The sequence below is a fragment of the Sparus aurata genome, chromosome 16, assembly GCF_900880675.1.
Source record: "Sparus aurata chromosome 16, fSpaAur1.1, whole genome shotgun sequence".
NCBI classification, from domain to species: domain Eukaryota; kingdom Metazoa; phylum Chordata; class Actinopteri; order Spariformes; family Sparidae; genus Sparus; species Sparus aurata.
In genome coordinates, this window is record NC_044202.1 from 327,025 (window position 1) to 351,721 (window position 24,697).

The following is a 24,697-nucleotide window of genomic DNA, read 5'->3' on the forward strand; positions in this document are numbered from 1 at the left end:
GTGTAACCTAAATCACACACACACACACACACACACCTACACACACACACCCACACACACACACACACACACACACAGGGTCACTGTGGTCTTTGTCTGTCGTCTGTTTGGGTCTCTGCGCTCTTGTTGAACTGGTTTGTGTCGAGGTCAGCAGCTCAGCTGGGATTATCCCAGTCTGCAGGCAGCGCTACTGTACACACACACACACACACACACACACACACACACACACACACACACACACACACACACACACACATCATTTTTCTTCATTCACTGACTTCACTTCAGCTCAGATTTTGTGCAGACAGAGTCCTCACTCAGACAGAGACAGAACCTCTGCAGGCTCTCTCTCTCGCTCTCTCTCTCTCTCTCTCTCTATATATATATATATATATGTATATATATATATATATATATATATATATATATATATATATGTATACAGAACATCTTTTATCTTTCTCATTAAAATGAGCTCTTTTTGAATGGAGTCTGGTCTGAGCTTCTCCAGTCTGACATCACAGATCTACAGACAGACAGACAGACAGACAGACAGACAGACAGACAGACAGTGAGGGGGAACAAAAGGAGAACAGAGGGAGTGAAAAGGTTCAGGACAGATTCTGTTGAGTCAGCAGAACTCAGTTCGTTCTTTTAATATGAAAAACAGAACAGGAAGTGTGACATCACAGTCACTGCAGCTCCACAGCGACACCTGCTGTCTGCCAGGTGTGTCTTCACCTGTCCCTCCTGTGATGGAGCTCTGCTGCCCCCTGCTGGCTCACAGACACACTGACTGATGTGTGTGAACAGGAAGCTTAATGTTGCCATGGATACAGTGAGTAATAGACTACTTTGATACTGCTTGTGACTCAGGAGAGTTCTGAGCAGGTTAATGGACTTTTATTTTGGAGATAATGTGACAGGAAACAGAATGTAGTGATCAGTCAATTAAAGTCATGAAGAAGAAGAAGAGGAAAAAGAAGAAGAGGAGGAAGAGGAGGAGGAGGAGGGAAACCAGATCACACACACACACACACACACACACGGTGGGTGTGTCTGTTGTCTTTATTTTGTTCTATACATTCCTGCCTGTGACCGATCAGGTTCTGCCACAGTGTTGGGGCGGCAATAGCTCAGTCCGCAGGGACTTGACTTTGGGAATTGAAGGTCGCCGGTTCAAGTCCCACCCGGACCAAAAAAAAGAATGATGTGGAATCCTGGGCATTTGCTGGGGGGCCCTTGAGCAAGGCACCGCTCCATAACACTGCTTGTTGGGCCCCTTCGTTCATCTCCTCTACACTGCACCTGTGTGTAATGTGAGTGGAAAAAAGAATTTCCCAATTTGGGATTAAGATGGTATATGAAATATTGAGCTGAATCTCAGGGATGGGTCTCAAAGAACTACACTTCCCAGATTCACCAGCAGCAGCAAACTGGCTACCTGTCACCTGATCAGTCATCGTCACTGATTTGGAGCACCTGTGAAGACATGGAGGGACTCAATCATTCAGGCAAACAAACTTCACTCATAGGTTTAGTCCAAAGACGCCAATGGTTGTGAAATATTGTATTTACTTTTATGGTGTTTGAAATGCTGCTTCATATGTTCAAGTCTATGTTTAACTGCTGTGTAGATTGGTTAAGGAACACATTGCAGCATTAACTTCATTGATTTGTGTTAAATGGGTTTGTGCCAAAACAATGTTTCATTTTGAGTTTGAGATTCAAAAAGATACAAAAGATACTAAAAAATTTGGAAAATTCATTTAAAATGTTTAATTAAATGTTTAAATTCATTTAAAATGTTTAATCAAATGTTTAAATTCACTTAAAATTCATTAAAAATGTTTAAATTAATTTAAAATTCATTAAAAATGTTTACATTTATTTAAAACTCATTGAAAATGTTTAAATTCATTTAAAATTAATTAAAAATGTTTAATTAAATGTTTAAATTCATTTAAAATGTGTAATTAAATGTTTAAATTAATTCAAAATGCATTAAAAATGTTTGAATAAAATGTTAAATTAAAATTATAACTTTTGTTTCTGTCTTTAAAGGTTTACAACCTAATTTACTAACCAGACCAATCAACTGACAAAGCCAAAAGGAAAATAAAAGTGATTGAGTCTGAAACTGGAGTTGTCCTTGTGTCCTTTGGATGTTGTGTTTCTGCACAAAGACAGGAAGAAGTTCATGTAGAACATTTGATTTGTTCTGATGAAGACACATCAGCTCCATCAACTTTATTTATGTTGCACCTTTGCTACATGAATGCAGCCCAAAGTGCTTCACAGAGCAACATTAAAAACAACAGACAACAAAAATTCAATGAAGTTAAAAGCAAACAGATAAATAAATACAAAGGCAGAGAAATGACAATAACTACAACCGTGATAAAGACTCGAGGATGAACACAAAATAAAGTAATTAAGTTAGTAAGTACAAGCATGTAAGTAAGAAATAAATATGTAAATAAATAAAGCTAAGAGACTCTGACGCTCTCTGAGGTCGAGGAGAACCAGAACCGGAACCAGAACTGAAAGGTTATTTAAGTCAGTGTTTGTTCTTCGGTCGTTTACGACTTTGACCGGTGTGGTGTCTGCGCTGTGCTGGGCTCTAACACCGACTGAAACGTCTCGAAGATGTCGTAATTGTTTACTTGATTAAAAACAACTTTCTCTAAATCTTAGCTAAAAAACAGGTTTGATGTGGGTCAGTAATTATGGGTCTGACCACAGCAGTTTTTAAAGCTTCAGGGAAAGTGCCGGTGGGACGGAGTGGTTCATAATCAATAATAATTCATCAGAAAGAGAATTGAGAACCGTTTTTAAAAAAGGGGTCGGGATCAAGTGAACAGGTGGAGAGTTTTAAGTCAGAGAACATCTAACCAATTATTTCTGTATCCACTGGAGTAAAAGAGTGCGTAGTGCTTTCTGAGGCTATAGGACACTGATTTATATTATTTCTGATTATTTTAATGATGAGTCAACACTCATCATTAAAATTCACTGCACAGGTAGAAACGGCTCAGCCAGGATCGTGCATCGGTTGGAGAGAGTTAAGGGAAGTTGTAAAGAAACCCAAGTTGAATCGGTCTTGTGTCCGCGGCGCACCACCTCTGTCCGGGACAGCTGGCGTCTTAGATCAGCTCCATTTGGTGTGGAGCTATGAACCGGGGCCTTGGGCCAGTACTGATGCTGTCCAAATTCACTTAAAATTCATTAAAAAATTTTTAAATTAATATAAAATTCATTAAAAATGTTTAATTAAATGTTTAAATTCACTTAAAATTAATTGAAAATGTTTAAATTAATTTAAAATTCATTAAAAATGTTTAATTCAATGTTTAAATTAACTTGAAATTCATTATAAATGTTTAATTAAATGTTTAAATTAATTCAAAATGCATTAAAAATGTTTGATTAAAATGTTAAATTAAAATTATAACTTTTGTTTCTGTCTTTAAAGGTTTACAACCTAATTTACTAACCAGACCAATCAACTGACAAAGCCAAAAGGAAAATAAGAGTGATTGAGTCTGAAACTGGAGTTGTCCTTGTGTCCTTTGGATGTTGTGTTTCTGCACAAAGACAGGAAGAAGTTCATGTAGAACATTTGATCTGTTCTGATGAAGACACATCAGCTCCATCAACTTTATTTATGTTGCACCTTTGCTACATGAATGCAGCCCAAAGTGCTTCACAGAGCAACATTAAAAACCTGTGCAGTGAATTGCAGCTGGCGTCTTAGATCAGCTTGATTTGGTGTGGAGCTATGAACCGGGGTCTTGGGCCCGGTACTGATGCTGTCCACTGGGTCATCAGTTGGCGACTTTGTGACGGCTGGTGCTGGTGAAGTGTCCAGGTCCAGTGCAGATGGAGGTTGTGCTCAATACAAAACCCGGAAAAACTTAAAACACGTCGTTTCAAATCATCGCCCGTCGCGTTCGCTGGTGGAACTTCCCTTCGACTGATTGTGACAGAATGGATCCTGGAGGACAAAGAGAGCAGGTGAGGCAAAACTGGTTTCCATTGTTTTCTTGGTCTTTGTTTGCAGGTTTGCAGGTTTCCATTACTCTCCCTGCAGGTAGTTTGTGGCTGTCTGAAAACAGAACTTTAGGTCATCACAAGATGTTTCAAACCAGCAGAACATGAGGAGTGGAACAGAACCAGCATACTGCTGAACATGCCGGCAGGCTGTGGTATTATCTCCCTCAGAACAACTTGGTTATGATAACACACAGTCACAGCCCAGTAGAGCTGACAGTGTGGTGGTTAACATACTGATGAAGAATCTTACAGTCATGGGTTTAAGACCAGGTTGTCTCAGATTGTGGCTGATGTTTATTTTCAGTTGTTGTCAGTGTCGTGTCTGTACTCAGCACAGACAGACGTTAGGTCAGTAGTTCTAATCCAGCATTGCACAATGACATTTATTCATTATTTGCACATGCTGCCTGTGTTCCACCAACACTGATAGAAAGTTAGAGAATGGAATGCCACTGCATGACAAGTTGTGTGTTTCAGCAGTGGATGAACATTTACTGACACACCACCTGATGGAGCCTCACATGTAAACAGTGGCATCTGGTGTGTAAGCTGGTTTTCTTTGTCTGTTCCTGACAGGGAACGTTGTGTTGTCATGTTGGTCTGTTGGGTCAAACACAGACTGGAAGATCATGTGTTCAAATCTGATCATATTTATTTTTAAATTATAAACCTCGTCTCTTGATTTTAGCTGTTTATGTTGAAATGTGTCAGTTTGGTGGATAGCTGACCGTGAGCTTGTTTGATTACCTTTAATAGAATCGATTTTATTAATCTTATTGTTGTTGTGACATCATGAAGCAGTAGAGTTGATGGTGGTCCGTTTGAGGCCTGATCAGCAGCTGTATGCTGGTTCTGTTCTACTCCTGATGTTCTGCTGGTTGAAAACATCTTGTGATGAAGTGACAAACCAACTGCTGGTGTTGGTGGAACCTGAGTGGCAGGATGTGAACATTTAACAGCCTGTACAGACCAACATGACGACACGATGGTCTGCGACTTCTAACTGCTACATGCTGCTTCTAACTGCTACATGCTGCTTCTAACTGCTACATGTTGCTTCTAACTGCTACATGTTGCTTCTAACTGCTACATGTTGCTTCTAACTGCTACATGCTGCTTCTAACTGCTACATGTTGCTTCTAACTGCTACATGTTGCTTCTAACTGCTACATGCTGCTTCTAACTGCTACATGCTGCTTCTAACTGCTACATGCTGCTTCTAACTGCTTCATGCTGCTTCTAACTGCTTCATGCTGCTTCTAACTGCTACATGCTGCTTCTAACTGCTACATGTTGCTTCTAACTGATACATGTTGCTTCTAACTGATACATGTTGCTTCTAACTGCTACATGCTGCTTCTAACTGATACACGCTGCCTCTAACTGATACACGCTGCTTCTAACTGCTACACGCTGCTTCTAACTGATACATGCTGCTTCTAACTGCTACATGTTGCTTCTAACTGCTACATGCTGCTTCTAACTGATACATGCTGCTTCTAACTGATACATGTTGCTTCTAACTGCTACATGCTGCTTCTAACTGCTACATGTTGCTTCTAACTGCTACATGCTGCTTCTAACTGCTACATGTTGCTTCTAACTGATACATGTTGCTTCTAACTGCTACATGCTGCTTCTAACTGCTACATGCTGCTTCTAACTGCTACATGCTGCTTCTAACTGATACATGTTGCTTCTAACTGATACATGCTGCTTCTAACTGCTACATGCTGCTTCTAACTGCTACATGCTGCTTCTAACTGCTACACGCTGCCTCTAACTGCTACATGTTGCCTCTAACTGCTACATGCTGCTTCTAACTGCTACATGCTGCTTCTAACTGCTACATGTTGCCTCTAACTGATACACGCTGCCTCTAACTGCTACATGTTGCCTCTAACTGCTACATGCTGCCTCTAACTGCTACATGTTGCCTCTAACTGCTACATGCTGCCTCTAACTGCTACATGTTGCCTCTAACTGCTACATGTTGCTTCTAACTGCTACATGTTGCCTCTAACTGCTACATGTTGCCTCTAACTGCTACATGTTGCTTCTAACTGCTACATGCTGCTTCTAACTGCTACATGCTGCTTCAGTGGTATGTTGCTGTTGCTGGTGAAGAGTAAACCACTCCTGACGAGCAGCAGCATACCACTTGTGATGGAGTGGCATCATGCCAGTTGGTGGAACACAGGCAGCATAATAACACAACTGGCATCAGGCTGGACTGGAACAGGAGGGCGTCGGTGCATCACACCACCAACACACGTGTCAGCTTAGTTTTGCATATAATAAGCAAAACAGAGTGACAAAGACGGGATAGTTAGATGATGTTTAAGACTTACAGCAGCATGATATATAGCTGATACAAAGCCTGAGCTCTGTCAGACTTAGTTTGGGATCCTAAAAACTGAACTGAGTTCACACACACAGTGACTCATACCCAGCACGAGGTGTGTGTGTGTGTTGTTACCATGTAAACTGTGTTAGATGTTAAACTCGTGAGATCAAACTGGATCATAGATGGTGGTTATGTTGTTGGTTATTTTGTGTTGCCACAGAAACTAAAGAGTAGATGAAGATCAGACCCGCCCTCATCAATCAATCAATCAATCAACCAATCAGAGCTGAAGCATCAACACAAAGTGAACACTGAGGAGCTGCTCCGTCTGTTGGTTCTGTACACATGTTTAAATGATTCATGTTTGTCTTTGTTATAATCCAGATTAGACTGAGATTATACTTCAAAGTGACATTAAATAAACATTCATTCATTCAGTCAATATGCAGCTGAACAACTGCTGAACCTCAACAGCACCAGACTCCATTAACAAATGTGGTGATTTAAAGAGTTGTTGAGTTAAAACAAACTTGATAACGTAGTGAAACTGTGTGTGTGACAGATTGTAACTCATTGTGTCCTTGTTGTAAATTCAGCATTAAATCTTTCAGCTGAAGTTGTTTGTCTCCTTGTAAAAAGTGTCAGTTTGTGGCAGCATGTCTGTACCAGCCTGTCTGCTTCTGTGTCTAAAGTGCTAAAGTCTTACCTGCCAACATTGATCAGCTGTTTGAACACACTGTTTACACTGATTTCACCATTTACACTCCATTTATAAAAGAAGAAACATGTTATTGATCTAAACATGTCACATGTTACAAAGACACTAAACAGGAACAATATAGGCTACTTCTTTGTCCCCGTGGAGAAAGTCCCCAGACTCCCTTAACAAATGTGTCAGTTTAGTGAGTTGTTGAGTTGGAGACACTTTATAAACTCTGTGAAACTCTGTCTCTGACTCATTCAGCATTATTTGGACCTTCTTGTTCATTCAGCAAATGTTCTACATGAACTTCTTTCTGTCTTTGAGTAGAAACATGGAGTCAGATTCAGCCAGGTGACAGAACCTGATCGGTCACATACTGATGTTAATTTATAGAACACAAACACACCCTCCATTATCACAGGAATCCCTCTGGTGACTCATGATCAGGTGGGTGTGGTCTGTGTGTGTGTGTGTGTGTGTGTGTGTGTGTGTGTGTGTGTGTGTGAGCAGGGTGCGACTTGACACTTGAAGCTGTGCCGGGTCGTCTCAGAGTCAGTGTGAGTCTGCAGCTCTCAGGTGAACTCAGGTACGTCTGCTCTTCTTCTTCACCTTTTCTTTGATCGTGTTCTGACAGGAAACTGAGTTTGGGTCGTTGTTCTGAGTCAGAAGGTACCAGGGGCGGTTCTGGGGGGGGGGGGGGGGGGGGGGGGGGGGGCAATGGGGACCAGTGGCCCCGTAACTCTGAGTCTGGACCCCCCTGTGGCCCCCGACAGGGAGTCTGCATCAATAATACAATGACAGATTTCTTGCAATGATTTTGTTTTGAAGGGAAAGGCGGAAATAAAGTGTCTCAGCAGTTTACTACCCAATCAAAAATGTTGAAATTGTAAACACTGTTTTGTGTGAATGAGGGATTTGTCTTTTTTTCCTGGGTTGTCTGTGCCCCCTAACAAAACCGCCGGGCCCGGCCTGGCCCCCCTATTAAAACTGGTCTAGAATCGCCACTGGATGGGACGTAAACCAGGAGCAGAGACAGGAAGTGGCTGTGAAAGCTGAACTTTAGAGGCGTCCTGCAGACAGACGGGCTCTGAGGTCCAGCTGTCGGTTATTTTGCTGTGTGATGTTAATTCAGTCAAACTTTATCGACACCGACAGAGAGGAACAGAACCGACACTGAGTCCAGTCACATCAGAGACGCGTTCACTTCCTGCTGCACTGTTTTGTGTGTGTTTGGCGTGAGAAGCTTGACTCCGCCCACAAACACAGACGAGCTGTGGAAAGTAACTGAAAAATTTACTCGAGTGCTCAGAATTTTTTATACAGAGAGGTGATTCTGTGGTTCTGTTCGTTTCACTGAGGGTGGACAAAATAACAGAAACTTTATGGAGGAGTCGGTACAGGACTGGAGGAAGTCTTCAGATACTCCAAAGGAAAAATACTCTATTACAAGTTAAAGTACTGCATTGGAGATAGTACTTTGTAAGTTTGTAACTTTAAGTTAGTTAAGTGTCAAAGTATCAGTAAAGTACCTGATCCATATATTTACATGCTGAGCATCAATAATAATAATATAATAATAAACTTTATTTCTATAGCACTTTTAAAAACAAGGTTTACAAAGTTCTTTGACAGACAAAGCAAGAATACAATTTACAATTTCAAAGGACGATAAAATCGCTCGCATGAACTGGTTGAAATAACAGAGGTAATGATTCAAAATTGGTAAAGTGGGTGAGATGAAAGAGATAAAAATAAATAAAGTTGGCGAAATAACAGAAATATAATAAATAAAATAACACAAAAACAAGACTCAAAGACAGAGTAAAAATAGTCACTGTTTTTATGATTGATGAAGAAAACTATTCATTTAAAAATGTAATCTGTAAAGTCACTAGTAACTGAAGTAATCAGGTAATCTCAGTACTCAGTACTTGAGTAAATGTACTTAGCTACATTCCATCACTGTGGTTTAAATGTAATGCAGGTTTTATAGTATCAGCATAATAAAGTCAAGAATAAAGAATCATTAAAGAGGAATCAGAAGTTTATTGATTTTATTTCTGCTGCTGCACTGGACAGAATAATAAGAACACGTGTTGAAAAGTAACTGAGTATTTGGGGGCGGAGCTGAGGAGGAGTCCCGCTGCAGAGTAACTTCCTGTTGTCGCTCTTCTTGTCAGAACTCGTCCACCACACCTCTCACATCTCCTGCTGCATCCGACGTCTCAGAGGAGCGACATGGACGTGAGTCTCAGTTTGTCTCCATGTTTTCTGTCTTCATCATGTTCACAGCTGATGTTCATCACGTGTTCTGCAGTCACGCTTTCACTCAGGATCAAAGTGCTGCTTTAGATATTTTGAGATTTCAAACTGAATTTCTCAAATTAGATTAAAAGACAAACATTCATCTGGTGACAGAAACTGAAGGAAAGAAGCTGCAGAGTGGATCAATCAGACTGGACATGTTTAAAGCATCACTGATCAAGTTGATTTAGAACATAGATGATTTATTAGTTATAAATCGCCAACATTAAACTCTGTTCAGCTGCAAACGTTAAGTGACAGCAGCTGTGAGAGTGACGATTCACTCTGATTCATACGGACAACACACACACTGTGTACAGGGTGTGTGTGTGTGTAGCATTCATCTGTTAAACCAACAACTTCATACAGAACATTCCTGTTGAGTCCGTCACCAACACACACAGAACACACACTGAACACACACTGTGGGCTGTGCTGCCTTCAGGGACAGCTCGTACACTCAGGAACAGATCCACTGCAGGTTTAGTGTTGGTGAGCTGCCTTAATCAGTCATCAGTACTTCTGTGCTCTTCTCTGGAGTTACAGGTCAGTTTGTGACTTCAGTTCGTCTGAAAAACGTTGTCAGCTCTGAAAAACAGCTTCAACTTAAAGCAGATAAAAATGTGCACGAAACATCACAGCGTGAAAGAAATGAAACTGTATTCTACAGAAACGTGGCAGCACGTAAAGTGAACGCACCGCACATAAAAAACAGACAGCAAATCAACAAACATGCTAACATTAGCATGCTAACATACCAACATTAGCATGCTAACAGGCTCACAATAACATGCTAACAGGTTGATGATAGCAGTATAAGGTCAGAGTTTGGTCACAGCAGCACCTGGTGGACGTCAGAGGAACTGCAGTCACTTCCTGCATTGCTTTACTTCTTTCTTCTTCTCTGCAGTTGTCAGACGCTCTTGGAAGCGGTTGGCCCGCTGGTGGCAACAACCAATCAGGAGGGGCCGGTGGCTGGCCAGGTAACATCATCATCATCTTCACAGTCTAATTCTTTGTCTTCTGTTATTTGAGATGTTTGAGCCGCTCTGAAGAACTTAAACGTTCTGATATCTTCCATATTCTTCTGATGACATTTTTAAACAGTGAGGTTCTTCATTCAGAGTCGATCAGTAGAACCTGAACCTGACGAGTGAAATCATTTAGAAACAAATCAAACAGAACAGTGTTGGTGAAGTTATCTGAGCTTGGAGGTAGACGGTTGCAGTTCCAATGACGGCCTTGAAGTCCAGCAGCATCGTCTGGAATCAGATGTGGGCCGCAACAGGAAGCCAGTGGAGGTCATGGAGGAGGCGGGTCACATGGGAGAATTTGTGTAGATTGTAAACGAGGCGTGCAACAGGTTAGTCGCAGAGGCTGAGAGTCCAGCCAAGAGGGAGTTGCAGTAGTCCAGGAGGGAGATGACCAGCACTTGGACCAGGAGTTGCGTCGCGTCTTTGTGAGGAAATAACCGGATCCTGCGGATGTTGTAGAGGGCAAATCTGCAGGATCGGGTCACAGCAGTGATGATGGGGTGCAGGACAGTCTGTCGTTGAGGATTACGCCCAAGTTCCTTGCCATTGATGAAGGTGATACCGTGACATCCTCGACAGTGACTGACAGGTCCATGTGAGGGAAGTGTGTCCCGGGATGAAGAGGAGTTCAGGTTTACTCAGGTTGAGTTTGAGGTGATGAGCAGCTGTCCAAGCAGAGATGATGCAGACATTCAGAGATGAGCGTCACAACGTGGCTGTTGGAGGAGGACGAGGGGAAAGAGAGGAACAGTTGGTGTCGTCAGCAGAACAGTGGTCAGAGAATCCATGTGATGTGACTGCAGAGCCTCGTGATCTAGTGTTAGTGGAAACAGAACCGGTCCTAATACTGAGCCTTGAGGGACACCAGTTTCCAGAAAAGAGCGTTTGGAAAAGGAACCGTTCATGTGACCTGAAAGGTGTGATTTGTCAAGTATGATGTGAACCAGGTTAGAGCTGAGTCAGCGATGTTCAGCCAGAGAGGAGAGGAGGATTTGGTGGTTGACTGTCAAACACAGGAGATAAGTCGAGGAGAATGAGGACTGACGAGTGGGACGAGGTTCTGGAGGCACCGAGTGACTCAGTCACTGTGAGGTACTCATAGATTCCGACAGCCAGGGAGGAGGAGAGGGAGGATAACAGAGTGGAGGAGGCTTCTTCTGTGGACATTAGAGAGAATAGATCTGTGGATGGTAGTGAAGAAAGAACAGTAGAGGAGAGAGTGGAGGGATTTCAGGTTTTGGCGGGTGTTGACAGTGTGAGGTGTTACGGCGAGGGAGGTGATGGCCTTCAAGGGGAGAGAGAAAGTGACAGCATGATGGTCGGACACAGTGAGCAGGGTAACGGAGAGCGCCGAGGTTCTACAGGACATTCTGAAGACAAGGTCGAGTTGGTTCCCGGCCCGGTGGGTCAGTGGAGTGGGGGAGAGTGTGAGGTCAGATGTGGAGAAGAAGTTGATGAGTTCAGGTGAGTGCAGCTTCTCTGGGGGGATGTTGAAGTCTCCCAGGACAACGAGCGGTGTGCCATCATCAGGGCAGCAGCTCAGGAGGGCGTCCATCTCATCAGAGAAGAGAGGAGTGTGAGAAGGAGTAGGTATCGAGGGCAGCTGGAGTGGCAGTGTTTTCTGGGGTGATCCAGGTCTCGGTAAGGGCCAGGAAGTGGAGAGTCTGCAGGGAGGCACAGGCTGAAATGGTGTCCGCCTTCTTGACTGCAGACTGGCAGTTCCATAGACCCCCCAGTACTTAAAGTCCAGTACTGGTGGAGAATGTCAGATTGCAGAGGACAACATTTTTGGACAAAATGTATCTGAACAGGTGAGCACTGGCTGCTACTTTTATGCTGACTTGACTCTGCCTTGCAATCAAGCCTATTGGTCACATTTTACTTGAGCAAAACTGCCTGTTAACATTTAGTTTCAACAGTAGATAAAGACAGGATATGTCTGTGTCAACACCAGGTCAGCCTTCCAACCCCACCTGGCCTGGAGGTCAACCTGCTAACCCCACCTGGCCTGGAGGTCAACCTGCTAACCCCACCTGGCCTGGAGGTCAGCCTGGAGGTCAGCCTTCTAACCCCACCTGGCCTGGAGGTCAGCCTGGAGGTCAGCCTTCTAACCCCACCTGGCCTGGAGGTCAGCCTGGAGGTCAACCCGGAGGTCAGCCCGGAGGTCAACCCACATGGCCCGCCCAACCCAGCCAACCCAGCCATCCCAGCCATCCCGGCCATCCAGGTCAGCCCAGTGCACCAGGATGGCCCAGTCCTTCTACAGGACCTCAAACTGCCCCCCAACAAAGTCTGGTGAGATGGCGTCATGGATTGAAGGATGGATGTTTGATTGGTTGGATGGATGGATAAATGGATGGATGGATGGTTGGATGGATGGATGGATGGATGGATGGATAAATGGATGGATGGATGGATGGATGGATAAATGGATGGATGGATGGATGGATGGATAAATGGATGGATGGTTGGTTGGTTGGTTGGTTGGTTGGATGGATGGATGGATAAATGAATGGATGGATGGATAAATGGATGGATGGATGGGTGGGTGGATGGATGGATGGAGATAATTGTTGTTTCCTTCTTGACAGACGATTCCGTTCAATCAATCTCTGCCTAATGGAGTTTATGACAAACTACTCATCACCATCGGTGGAACCATCAAACCTAACGCTAAGAAGTCAGTTCTGACACTTCGACATTTGTGATGGATGGATTTGATTTTAATCATTGTTGCTTTTCAAACGCATTTAAATTGTGTGAACCATCTGCAGAGCTAACTTCCTCCTGACTTTTTTAGGATCACAATGGATATTTGCAAAGGCGGTGACATCGCCTTCCACTTCAACCCTCGCTTCGACGAAGACCGCAAGAAGGTGATCGTCTGCAACAGCTGCATCGGCAACAAGTGGGGGAGAGAGGAGAGGTCAAGTAACTTCCCCTTTGTGCCAGGACAGCAGTTTGAGGTGAGATCTTTGATCTATACCACTAAGAACAACTCATCCAAGTCCATGTTTGTTTGACACTCAGCTGTCAGAGCGCCCTCTGCAGGGCCAGTCTGGGAACATGTGAGCAGGTTGATGACAGTCTGTGGTTTTGTGGTTGTAGATGAAGATCCTCTGCACCAACAGCGGATTTAAGGTGGCCGTCAACAACTCTCACCTGCTGGAGTTCCAACACCGGATCAGGGACCTGAGATCCATCAACAGCATCGCAATGTACTGCGACTTGTCCCTGTCCAGGGTCACCATGGAGACTCTGCCCTGAGGCAGATCCACCACAGATCCAAGGGGGTGTGGGTTCAAAATTATATTTAGAATAGATCTACAGAACGTTGTTGGTGGATCCACAGTAGATTCTCCCTAGAACCAAAAGAGTTCCTTCATGGACCCTGTAGGTTTACAGTTATTCACTTTATATCCAGAGAAGATCATTATTGGAGAAGATCGTCCGTAGATCTTCAGTGGATCCAAACAATGTCCTGATTTGATCTGTAGAGGGTTCTTAGTGAGGTGAGAATAAAATGTTAAACATCCACAGAAGGTTCTCAGTGGATCCTCACGTTCAGGATTCTTCTGTTTGACTCATTTTAATAAAGGTTCCATCTTAAATATCCTGGAGTCTGTGTGTTTGTATCAGTGCAGCAAGAAAGCACAAAACCCTGATTCCTGACCTGACTCCTGACCTGATCCGTGACTCCTGACCTGGTACCATCAGTACCTGTATCAGACGGAGGCAGAGGAGGATGAACTGAGTCACTATAGAAAAAGAGAAGAATCTTGAACTGATTGAACAGTCATCCTGATCAATGATAAATCAATAACCCTGTTCTCATTTTACCATGACAGTCTCAGTTCTTCTGGTTCTCTTTGGTCATTTTGGTTCTTCTACTTTAAATCACTCTGATCAATAAATCTGCTCTGATCGTACCTTGACAGTCACGACTCTCTGGGTTCTTCTGGTTCTGTCAGATCTCTTGGTCCTGATCCGACTCAGGCTCCTCAGAGGATGAACCTCAGACTTGATGTTATCTGATGTGCTCTCTGATCAATTACAGCAACTTATTGATCTCAGCTGCAGCCTTTAGCTCTGCCCCAGATTAGATTGGATTAGATTAGATTCATTGTCATTGTACACAGTACAAGTACAGAGACAACGAAATGCAGTTAGCATCTAACCAGAAGTGCAAAAAGAAGCAGTAAAGTGTTCAGAACAAATAGTGCAGCAGAATATAGACAGATTTACAGAATCTACAGTACTTAAATAGAGTGTAAGTAGGTGTAGGTACAGTATGTACAGTATAAATACAATTGCTACAGTACTAAAGGTGGGGTAAAGATGTAGATTAAATAGTCCAGAGTAGTGCAGTATCCTGGTGGACGTGTGGGGGAGAATCAGTCCCTGGGGGAAGGAGTGTGTGTGTGTATTGGGGGAGTCACCGGGGGGTGGAGCTCCAAAGTGTGACTGACGCATGTAAAGGTTCCCCTGAACCTGCTGGTCCGGCTGCAGAATGACCTGTAGCGCCTCCCAGAGGGGATGAGGGTGAACAGTCTGTGGTTCGGGCGAGAACAGTCCTTGACAATGCTACTTGCCTTTCGCAGACATCACTTTCTCTGGAGAGCCTCGATGGAGGGGGGTGAGGTACCGGTGATACTTTGGGCAGTTTTCAGCACCCTCTGCACTGCTCAGCAGTTGCCATACCAAACTGTGACACAGTTGGTAAGGATGCTCTCTATGGTGCAGTGGTGGAAGTTCACCAGAATCTGAGGAGACAGATGGACCTTCTTTAGTCTCCTCAGGAAGAAGAGACCCTGGTGAGCCTTTTTGATCATGGTGGAGTTGTTGAGGGTTCAAAAGAAGTCCTCGGAGATGTGGAGACCCAGAAACTACAGCTGGTGACACGATCAGCTTTTGTTCCGTTGATACGGATGGGGGTGTGTGTGCCATCATTTGACTTCCTGTAGTCCACAATGAGCTCTTTAGTGTTCTTGGTGTTGAGAGCCAAGGTGTTGTTGGGGCACCAGGCTGTTAGGTGCTGGACCTCCTCCCTGTAGGCTGACTCATCTTTGGTGCTGGTGAGACCAATCACCGTAGTGTTGTCTGTGAACTTGACAATGGTGTTTGAACTGTGTGCAGGAGTGCAGTCATAAGTGAAGAGGGAGTAAAGGAGGGGGCTCAGCACGCATCCTTGTGGAACACCAGTGTTCAGGATGAGGGTTGAGGAGGTACAGTGGTCTAACCTAACAGACTGTGGTCAGTTTGTTAGGGAGTCCAGAATCCAGTTGCAGAGGGAGGTACTGATACCGAGGTCACTGAGTTTGGTGATCAGTTTTGAGGGGAAGATGGTGTTGAATGCTGAGCTGAAGTTGATGAACAGCATTCTCAAGTAGGTTTTACCTGTCGAGGTGGGAGAGGGCGGAGTGAAGCGCTGTACAGACGGCATCTTCTATACTCCTGTTCTGGTGGTAGGCGAATTGGTAGGGGTCCGGTGTGGGTGGTAGACTGGTTTTAAGGTGAGGCAAACGAGTCAACTGATGGAAATTTAAAATGAATAAAGGTTTAAGGCGCTTTGAGTGTCTTGAAAAGCGCCATACATATTTAATCCACTATTATTATTATTATGATTATTATTACTGTTATTATAAGAATAAAGGCTGACGTGTATTTTTTGAAACATTTTCCAGTTTAAACCAGCGACAGCATCCAGTCTGGAGGATGAACTGTGACTCCGTCCTCAACAGTTAGCGAGTCTTCACTAAACCTGACTTCTCAGCCTGAAGTCTCAAAAACCACACAACCAACATCAATTTGAAAGGGACAAATATTTGAAACGTTCTGATCAACAAATGACTTCCTGTCATTAATCTGACGACCAACCATTCAGTGACGACTTTTTAATGAAAACATGTTGTGAAGTGTCCTCAGAGTCTCTGATGTTCAGGACTTGTCTCAGCTCTGTCCAGTGAGACATGAGACAATACTGAAGCTCACATAACACACCATCTACGAGATGACAGAAGCTCAGAGGGACAAACTCTGAACATCCAGGAGTCAAAACTGGAGTTTAAAAGAAAATCCATGAGGTGAAGCTGGACGTCCTCAGAATAGAAAGAGAACAGCTGATTTATTTTTAATCTGCAGACAATTCTGATTCTGTTTTATCAAATCAGTCGGATCCTGAGCTACAGTTCTGATTTCACAACAGAGCTAACTGAGCTAACTGAGCTAACAGAGCTAATTGAGCTACCAGAGCTAACAGTAGCTACAGTCATGGATATATATATATAACACAGTTAGCAGCAGTTAGCAGAAGTTAGCAGTCACTCTGTTATATGCTGCACTCTGTTGGTTTGCAGTATAAATCCAACAGGTGGCCAATTCTTACATACTGCACCTTTAATTAAAGGTCCCATATCATAAAAAAACATGTTTTCTCTGGTCTCGAGAAAGCTGGTCCTCCCTGAGCCTGCCAACTCGGAGAATGAGGAAAACAAGTGAGTCCTGCATGGTCTCTGCAGCCCACCCACTGGTAACACGGCGCTCCTACAGGCTGTTCAGATTCTGCTCCTGTCGTTATGTAACGAAAGGAGTCATTATCATAGGCCGCGGTGATAGGAGATATCAGAGAGGGGGCGTTCATCCCCGAGGTGAAGTTCGGTGTGTCCAGCGGAGAGACAGCGGCGTTTCGCAACGTTGTCGCTCAGAGCTAGACATGCAATTGCTCTGTTAAATCAACATCAGTGCCTATATTCTGTCCCAGCTACAGAACAACAGAAGAGACCGTGGTTGGGTTTCATTTTTAATGACAACGTGCCGGCTGCGGTTTGTGTTAGCTTGTATGTGTGTGTGCTAACCACTTCACATCGGACTGCTTCAGTAACGAGGGTCAGTACAAAGCTGGCTTTGCCTCGACACTGACCCTCGTTAAAGGATCAGTGTTGAGGCATACCGGACCCAGCAACTGCACCCGAGCCACAGGTAAGTGTCGCCGCGGTTTGATAGTATTTACACTTGCCGTTACAGTTGTATGGTGAAGTCAGCTGGAAATTGGTGGAATAGTTTGATGTTAATAATATTACTTTGGAGCTTGGTTGTCACAGTAGAAAGTCTGGAAACATGTGCAGACTGGAGACAGAGACGATGCGAACAGTGTCCAAGAGTTTGGAGACTGTGTTGGAGACAAACACAGCTTTCACTAGCTGTTAGCCATTAGCTACACGGTAGTAACTGTAACAACACATACAAACAAACTAACATTATTAAGACAAACTAAGCATTCTGAAATGTCCTGCTGCAGCCGCAGAGTCTGTATTTCTTTCGGAGCCTCTCCTTCTGGGTCCGATTTTGGGTCCAACTGGTTCAGTTGAACTAAAAAATCTCCGCGAGCCATAGTGTTACATCCACCGTAAACATTAGCGCATGCTACCGTTAGCATAACGGGCTTCCTCTCCCTGAGAGTGACGTAGCAGGCAAGGCTCCCCCAAGTAGGCGCTGACAGACGCAGCTCATTAGCATTTAAAGGTGCAGGCACAGAAACAGAGTGCTGTGAACAGAGCTCAGCAGAGCGACTTTTAGAGAGCTGGAGTTCAGGACCACGGATGTGTTTGGAGCAATACATATCGCATACAGAGTTGTTGGATCTCTGACAGCTGTGTGAAATTGATGAAAAACAGTATAATATGGGACCTTTAAAATGACTTTGATTTAACATGAAAAACATTTAAAATACATTGAATACAAAAAAAAAAGTTTGTTTACAGGATTATTTTAATCCTCAGTGATCAAAATATAAAACTTTTAATGTTCTTTGTTTCACTGAACGGTGAAAAAAGCTGTACAGTATTATTCTGAGATGTAGTGGAGTAGAAGAATGGAGCGTCAGAACCAGACAGAACTTGTTCTGGAGAATCAACGACAGTTAAAGTCTCAGAAAACAGGATTTTATTGGAGTTCAAACATTTTTATGGCAACAGAGAAAAATTCACTCAGAAGAAACAAAGTTCTGTCTGCAACATGATCCGTCTGATCCGATCCGTCTCTCAGTTCTGGACCAGAGTCAGTCCAGTCTCTGTTTTGTTGTCCAGCGTGAAGCAGGTATTTATCACCATGGCAACCAGTGTTTGTGTGTGAACATGGCCGCCGTCACAGCGACAGCAGAGTTCAGGAGTCCGATTCTCTCCTCGTCTCATCGATCAATAAAAGAAAATCAAAACGAATTTAAAAAATAAATGCCGACATTTTCCCTTTGTGGTGAGCAGACAGACAGACAGGCTGGCAGACAGACAGGTGAAAGATTCTCACACTTTAACAACTCGTTCTTCATTATCAGCAGCAGATAAACATGATAAATGGTTTATAACCGCTTCTGAATTACATAATTAAGTTTTTGTATCATAAATTAACGTTTGTCGGACGTTTGATCGTCAGTGTTGATCAGTTTTATTGCTTCACCTACAGATTGAATATTAATGATCTCTCAGTCAGGATTTCCAGCACCACAGGATGTTTGTTCTGACGTCTCATATCCGTCCCGATCGGTTCCCGTACATTGATTATCTGCTGAATCAATACTCACTGAGCTGATCAATAACACTCACTGATTGTCTGCATCAACGGACAAAGAAGGTTCTGATCTGATCCGGATGTCTCAGAGTTCTAACTGTTAAACACAGATTTCCCTTTGATTATAAACCATTTATTACATGATTATTGATTATTAACCACAAATAAAGAGACTGAACGAGGTTCGATTCAGCGTGTGTGTGTGTGTGTGTGTGTGAGTGTGTCATCGGATGTTAATAAAACTTGAATTAAATTAGATCAAATCAATACAACACAGATGTGTTTATGTGTCTGGTACCTGGACTCTAGTGAACCTGGACTCAGTTGAAGGAGTCTGACTCTGTGTTTGATTCATAATCCTGATCTTCTGACCTGCCAGCCTGACATCTGACCTCTGACCCCGGTCCAGTCTGCTCCAAAACCAGCTCATAGTCCAAGACCTCCAGCAGTTCCAGTCCAGTCCAGAACGGTCAATGTCCCATGGTCCTGGTACCAGTTCCAGTCCAGTAAGATCAGCGCTGCCCGGTGTACGCTCTGAACCAGGAAGTGACGGAGGCAGCAGCAGATGAGATCATCCCTCCAGTGTTAGCAGACGGCTGGGACACCTGCAATGCACTCTGGGAAAGATCCATGGACTGAAGAAGAAGAAGAAGAAGAAGAAGAAGTTACTGTTTCTTTGAAACGTCACTGAACTCTTCTGGATTCATTCATATGTTCATTTCTGTCCTGCCTCGCTGTGATTGGCTCTGAGTGACAACGCCCTCGTTCCTACCTGTGATGGGATGTCACAGAACCGTGGACTGGGCACCGTCTCCCAGTCCGTCCCCAGATCCGTCTCCTCGTCCGTCACCGCCTCGTCTCCACTCTCCTCTGCCGGCCCCGCCGCCTCCGGCTCCACGAACTCCATCGACTCCTCCAGGTCAGCGCTCACCTCGAAGGGACCGGTCCTGGACCAGAACCAGAACCAGAGAGAGGTCAGATAGATACCTTACAGCTGCAGGTAAACGTCTGAGTTTACACAGACAGACAGGTGTGTCTCACCTGCCCAGGTTGTCATTGTCGGGGGAAACCAGGAACATGATGTTCCTCAGAGTGTGATGGGGGTGGAGCTTCTCACTGTCCACATGCTGCGCACACACACACAAACACACTTATGTCATGATTCTTGTTTTTCTAAATTGATTGGACAAAATCATTTGACATCATCTTTTCCAACCGAGCCCAAAAACCAGAATGTGTGTGTGTGTGTGTGTGTGTGTCTCACCTGGGAGAAGCACAGGTGGAGGATGTTGGTGTTGAGTTTGCTCAGAGCTCTGGTGAAGCGGTACCGGCTCAGATTCTCTCCACAGAACTCACTGAGGATCAAACATGAGACACGTTAAAGAGGAGGCGCTCTGGTTTCCTGACGCTGTCCTGTCAGTGAAGGCAGCAGCAGGTGTGTCTGTCTCACCTGTTGCAGAGCTTCTTGGGCAGGTTGACGTCCAGGATGTGAGACAGGATGGTGACGAGCTGCGTGGCATAACAGAGGGCGGCGCTGATGGTGTGAGCCGGGTTGATGTGGTCCAGCTCTGCAGAGGTCAGAGGTCACGCAGACAGGAAGTCAGTTTACCTCTTTAGCATTAGTACTTTTACTGCAGAGTATCCGAGTATTCCTCCTCACCTGGGCCCTGATTGGTGCTCTTCTCCTCCACCCAGCTGTAGTAGGCGGAGCAGTCTCCGTTGCTGGGCAGGGTGACGGGGGGGCCCGTGATACTGATGCTGGTCTCTCCGTTCTGGTCGTCCCAGATCCAGCGCCCCGACAGGTAGGTGGTCCTCCGAGCTTCGGCCAGCTCGCTCACCGTGCTCGACGTCAACGCCGGGTCGCACTCCGCCACCACGTCGGCGGGGTCTCTGAGGGACAGACGCAGGGGCAGAGGACGCATCAGTATGAGGACGGAACAGAACAGCGATCAGAACAGAACAGCGATCAGAACAGAACAGCGATCAGGTGATGTAACGGCAGACAGAAGGCAGCGGCCTCACGTCACCGTCCCGCCTCCACAACGACCACGTCACACTGAAACAGCGACGTGACGTCGGCTGCTGTAAACTTTATGATTTTAATTTACTTCCTTAAAGAACAAAGGACAGTAAGAGACGAGGTGAGTCTTCAGGTCGTCCTCAGAGAGGATGTGTGTCACCTCATCACAGGTGAGTTAGTGATGTCACTGAGTGAATGACACGTGAGCCAATTGTGTTTGTGGATGGAAGAGAATCTAAAAAGAGTCTTTGTAAAGTTAAACTACAGTTTGTAGTGTGAATAAATAAAACAGCTGTTTTTAGAATGGAGTTTGGTTGAGCTGTGGGTCAGTGGACAGATCCCAGGAGCTCCTGCTGATGTCACGTCTTCACCTGCTCTACGCTCCACTCAGTAAACAGTAATCAGATTACTGTAAAGACTCAAGTACATGTAACAAGGCACCCGTGTGTCAGGTCTGTCTGCCTCGGGCTCGTCCCAGCTCAACCTCTTATGTGATGCTGTTAAACTGACAGTAGCAGAAGTCACGTTTACTGTCCGAGAGGTTCTGAAGAACAAAGAACCCGATTGGCTGCTGTCAGACGTGCAGCGGGTCACGGTTCTGAAGCTGCTGTGACGGTTCAGATTTGAATGATATTTCATCAGGAGGAAGTCTTCCTCACCCCGACGACTACGAGCTTTTCGCTCTTCTCCGTCGGCGTCAGGTGGACACGCCCCCTCACCTGTGCTGAGCCTCACCTGCTGCCCTGCTTCTCCTCCTGCGTGGGGAACATGTGCGTGGTGAGCTCCAGGATGTGTTCTCGTCTCAGAGCGGCCAGCTGACTCAGCCGGCTCGTCAGCTCACGGCTGCGTCTCTCCAGCAGCTCCCCCAGACGACGGTTGTGACGCTCGATCTTGTCCCGTTTCTCCTGGTGGCGTCCGGCCCGGCGCTGCAACCGCTGACTCTCCTCCTGAGAACGCAGGAGCAGCTCCTTATCTGCAGGAGGAGGAGGAGACACCATCACTACAGACGGGTCATCAGCTCTTCAGGAAGAAGGAAGTGACTGACAGCAAATGTCTCCCTCAACATGTTTGACCAACACTCTGAAGGCCGACGTTACAAAAGCTTCACTGAAGCACAGACATTCAAATAAATGTGGTTCTGAACCTGTTCTGACAAACCCAAGAGGAGAAGAAGAAGAAGAAGAGGAAGAAGAAGGAGGAGACAGAGGAGAAGAAGGAGAAGGAGAAGGAGGAGGAGACAGAGGAGAAGAAGGAGAAGGAGGAGGAGGAGGAGACAGAGGAGAAGGAGAAGGAGAAGGAGGAGGAGACAGAGGAGAAGGAGAGGAGAAGGAGACATGCATCATGTTTATCTGTGTTCGGACACATGAACACATCACGTTGAACCTGCAGAAACTCACCGCTCTTCATCTCCTCGTTGCCCCCGGCGACCGCCTCCTTCAGCTGCTCGATCTTCATCTTACAGGACATGATCTTCCATTTCTGGAGGAAACAGTCTGTCAGTGTTCTGAGATCAGTTATCATTACAGACAGGAAGTGACGAGAGAAATACCATCATGTCAAATATAAACACTTTCTACTAAATACAGTCGTCTGTTCCGTCATCACTGGACTCAAAGGCCGATCCACATTGTAACTCAAACCTTCTGTTGGAACAGCTGACACTTAAAGATGTCACATATTTTACTTTGAAGATCATCAGAATGCAACAGTTGGAAATCTAATCAGACGAGAGTCTTCAGCAGCACTGAGACGTCTTCTCTGAGCTCAGGAAAGTTTTACATGGCTTCTCTTTGGTCAAAGAGGTCAAAGGTCCAACTGACGATAACTCAGGTGAACACAGTCGTCCGTCACGGTCTCATGTGGTTCGTACTGAACAAGTGAACTCACCATCTCATCCGCCTGCAGCTTCCTGTCCATGGACCGGATCACCCTGAGGACACAGTGCACACGGGTCAGTGAGACGGACAAACATGTGGACACGTCTGATCTGACCTGCCTGATGTTTCACCTGTGCTGCAGCTGCTCCTTCTCCTCCTGCAGCTTCTTCAGTCGCTCCAACTTTTCAATATATCTGCAAAGACAAACATCAGGATTAATGAAGTGTGTGTGTGTGTGTGTGTGTGTTGCTCTGAACCAGCTGCTCCCATGAAACTATGAGGTCAAAGTTATTCTGGGTTTTCACGTGTTGTGTAACTGCAGCACGCACGCACGCACACACACGCACGCACGCACACACAGCAGAGATAATTCAGGAGGGTTAGCTAGCTGCTAATGCTAACTAGCACAAACTGATGATGACTCAGTGTAGCTTATTACATGATCACTTATCAATAACTCATGTTGAACATCCCTTTATCAGTGTAGCGGTACAACTCTTGTCTTAGTTTTAAACTAAAGAGTTTTACTGAATCTGCCCCTTTGTGAATCTGACGTTAGCAAGAAAACACAATTGAAACTTAAGTTGGATTTTACAGAAGAAAAATAAAAGTTCAAAACACAAAATATGTATTTTCTTTATCAGGGTGGAGCTCTTTTTAATTCGGCATGTGTGTTTTATACTTATTAGCAATATAGTGGACTTAGAGCCGGCCTTTGCACCGGTGCACCTGTCAGTCCCGCTCCTAACTTCCACCGGAACATCTGCGCTCCGTCGTTAATAAAGAGACGTAAATAAATAAGAAACTGTCGGAATTGTTGGTATCACTGTTGCTTTATTAAACTAATATTGGTGCCGAACTGTAAAGTATGATTCTGATTCTTATTACAACAAGTTATAAAACCTGTTTGCGTTTTGTGTTTGCGGAAAAAATAAGGCCGCTGTAAAAGTACCAAATAGGGCTATGAAGTCTGGCATTAACAGTGACGGAGCAGCTTTAGTGAACACAGGCTGATATCTAGAGGATCCAGTCCCAAACCTTTCGGTGTTCCTCCCGTCAAAGTACACGAAGTCTCCGGCCTGGACGCACCGGGCACAGGTCAGCCTGCGGCGGGAGGTGCTGCACAGGGGGCACCGCTCCACCGCCACGTACAGACCCTCCGCGTCGTCCACCGACTCCACCATCACACAGCCCGGGGTGGCGTGAGCCGGATGGGGGTGACAGGGGCGGAGAGGCGGCCTCCCCCCTATGTGAAGACCGGAGGATGAAGGAGCCCGGTCCGGGCCGAGTGGTGGGAGTCCCGCGGAGGACGCCATGGAGGAGGAGTGCTAAGAGCTAACTAAGCTAACCAGCTAATCTAACGTAAACGCTAGCTTTATAAAGCTAGCACAAAGTAGCCGCTGGACTCGGCGCTCTCTACCGCTCCACGAGGCTCCAGTGACGGCCGAGTGTCGTCCTGTTCCCCGCTGTCATCTTCTAAAAGCTCCGCGAGCCGAGAACACTCCGATGTTTTTGTTTTGATGAGCAGACGATGAGTCCGCCACTTCCTGTAATGACGTCACAATGTGGGCGGAGTCGAAGAACCACCGCAGCTTCAATCACAACAACAGCAACAACCACACACACACACACACACACACAGTCATCAGTGTAGAACTCTGAGCTGATCAGGACAACGAGCCCACGGATCAGAACCTCTGAAGGACTTCTGGTCCATCAGGTTCTGGCTGTGTGTCATTCTGAGGCACTGGCAGCTGAGTTTAAATCATCAGTATTAAATGTTGACGTCAC

General features: G+C 45.1%; 2 protein-coding genes across 2 annotated transcripts; one reads left to right on the plus strand and one right to left on the minus strand.

Moving 5' to 3' along the window:
- The first annotated feature begins 7,615 nt into the window (after positions 1–7,615).
- Positions 7,616–14,060, plus strand: LOC115597270 (galectin-3-like). The gene is made up of 7 exons (XM_030443044.1): positions 7,616–7,695; positions 9,290–9,353; positions 10,324–10,396; positions 12,402–12,742; positions 13,039–13,127; positions 13,248–13,413; positions 13,556–14,060. Exons 2-7 carry the CDS (start codon positions 9,348–9,350, stop codon positions 13,712–13,714), a joined length of 834 nt encoding a protein of 277 aa, XP_030298904.1. The 5' UTR covers positions 7,616–7,695; positions 9,290–9,347; the 3' UTR covers positions 13,715–14,060.
- Positions 14,061–18,365: 4,305 nt separating this feature from the next.
- Positions 18,366–24,473, minus strand: atg14 (autophagy related 14). Its single transcript, XM_030443169.1, has 11 exons — positions 23,945–24,473; positions 23,038–23,100; positions 22,917–22,959; positions 22,427–22,508; positions 21,765–22,002; positions 20,670–20,899; positions 20,460–20,577; positions 20,274–20,364; positions 20,051–20,136; positions 19,782–19,956; positions 18,366–19,644 (listed from the first exon to the last, which is right to left on the minus strand). Exons 1-11 carry the CDS (start codon positions 24,220–24,222, stop codon positions 19,522–19,524), a joined length of 1,527 nt encoding a protein of 508 aa, XP_030299029.1. The 5' UTR covers positions 24,223–24,473; the 3' UTR covers positions 18,366–19,521.
- Positions 24,474–24,697: the final 224 nt, after the last annotated feature.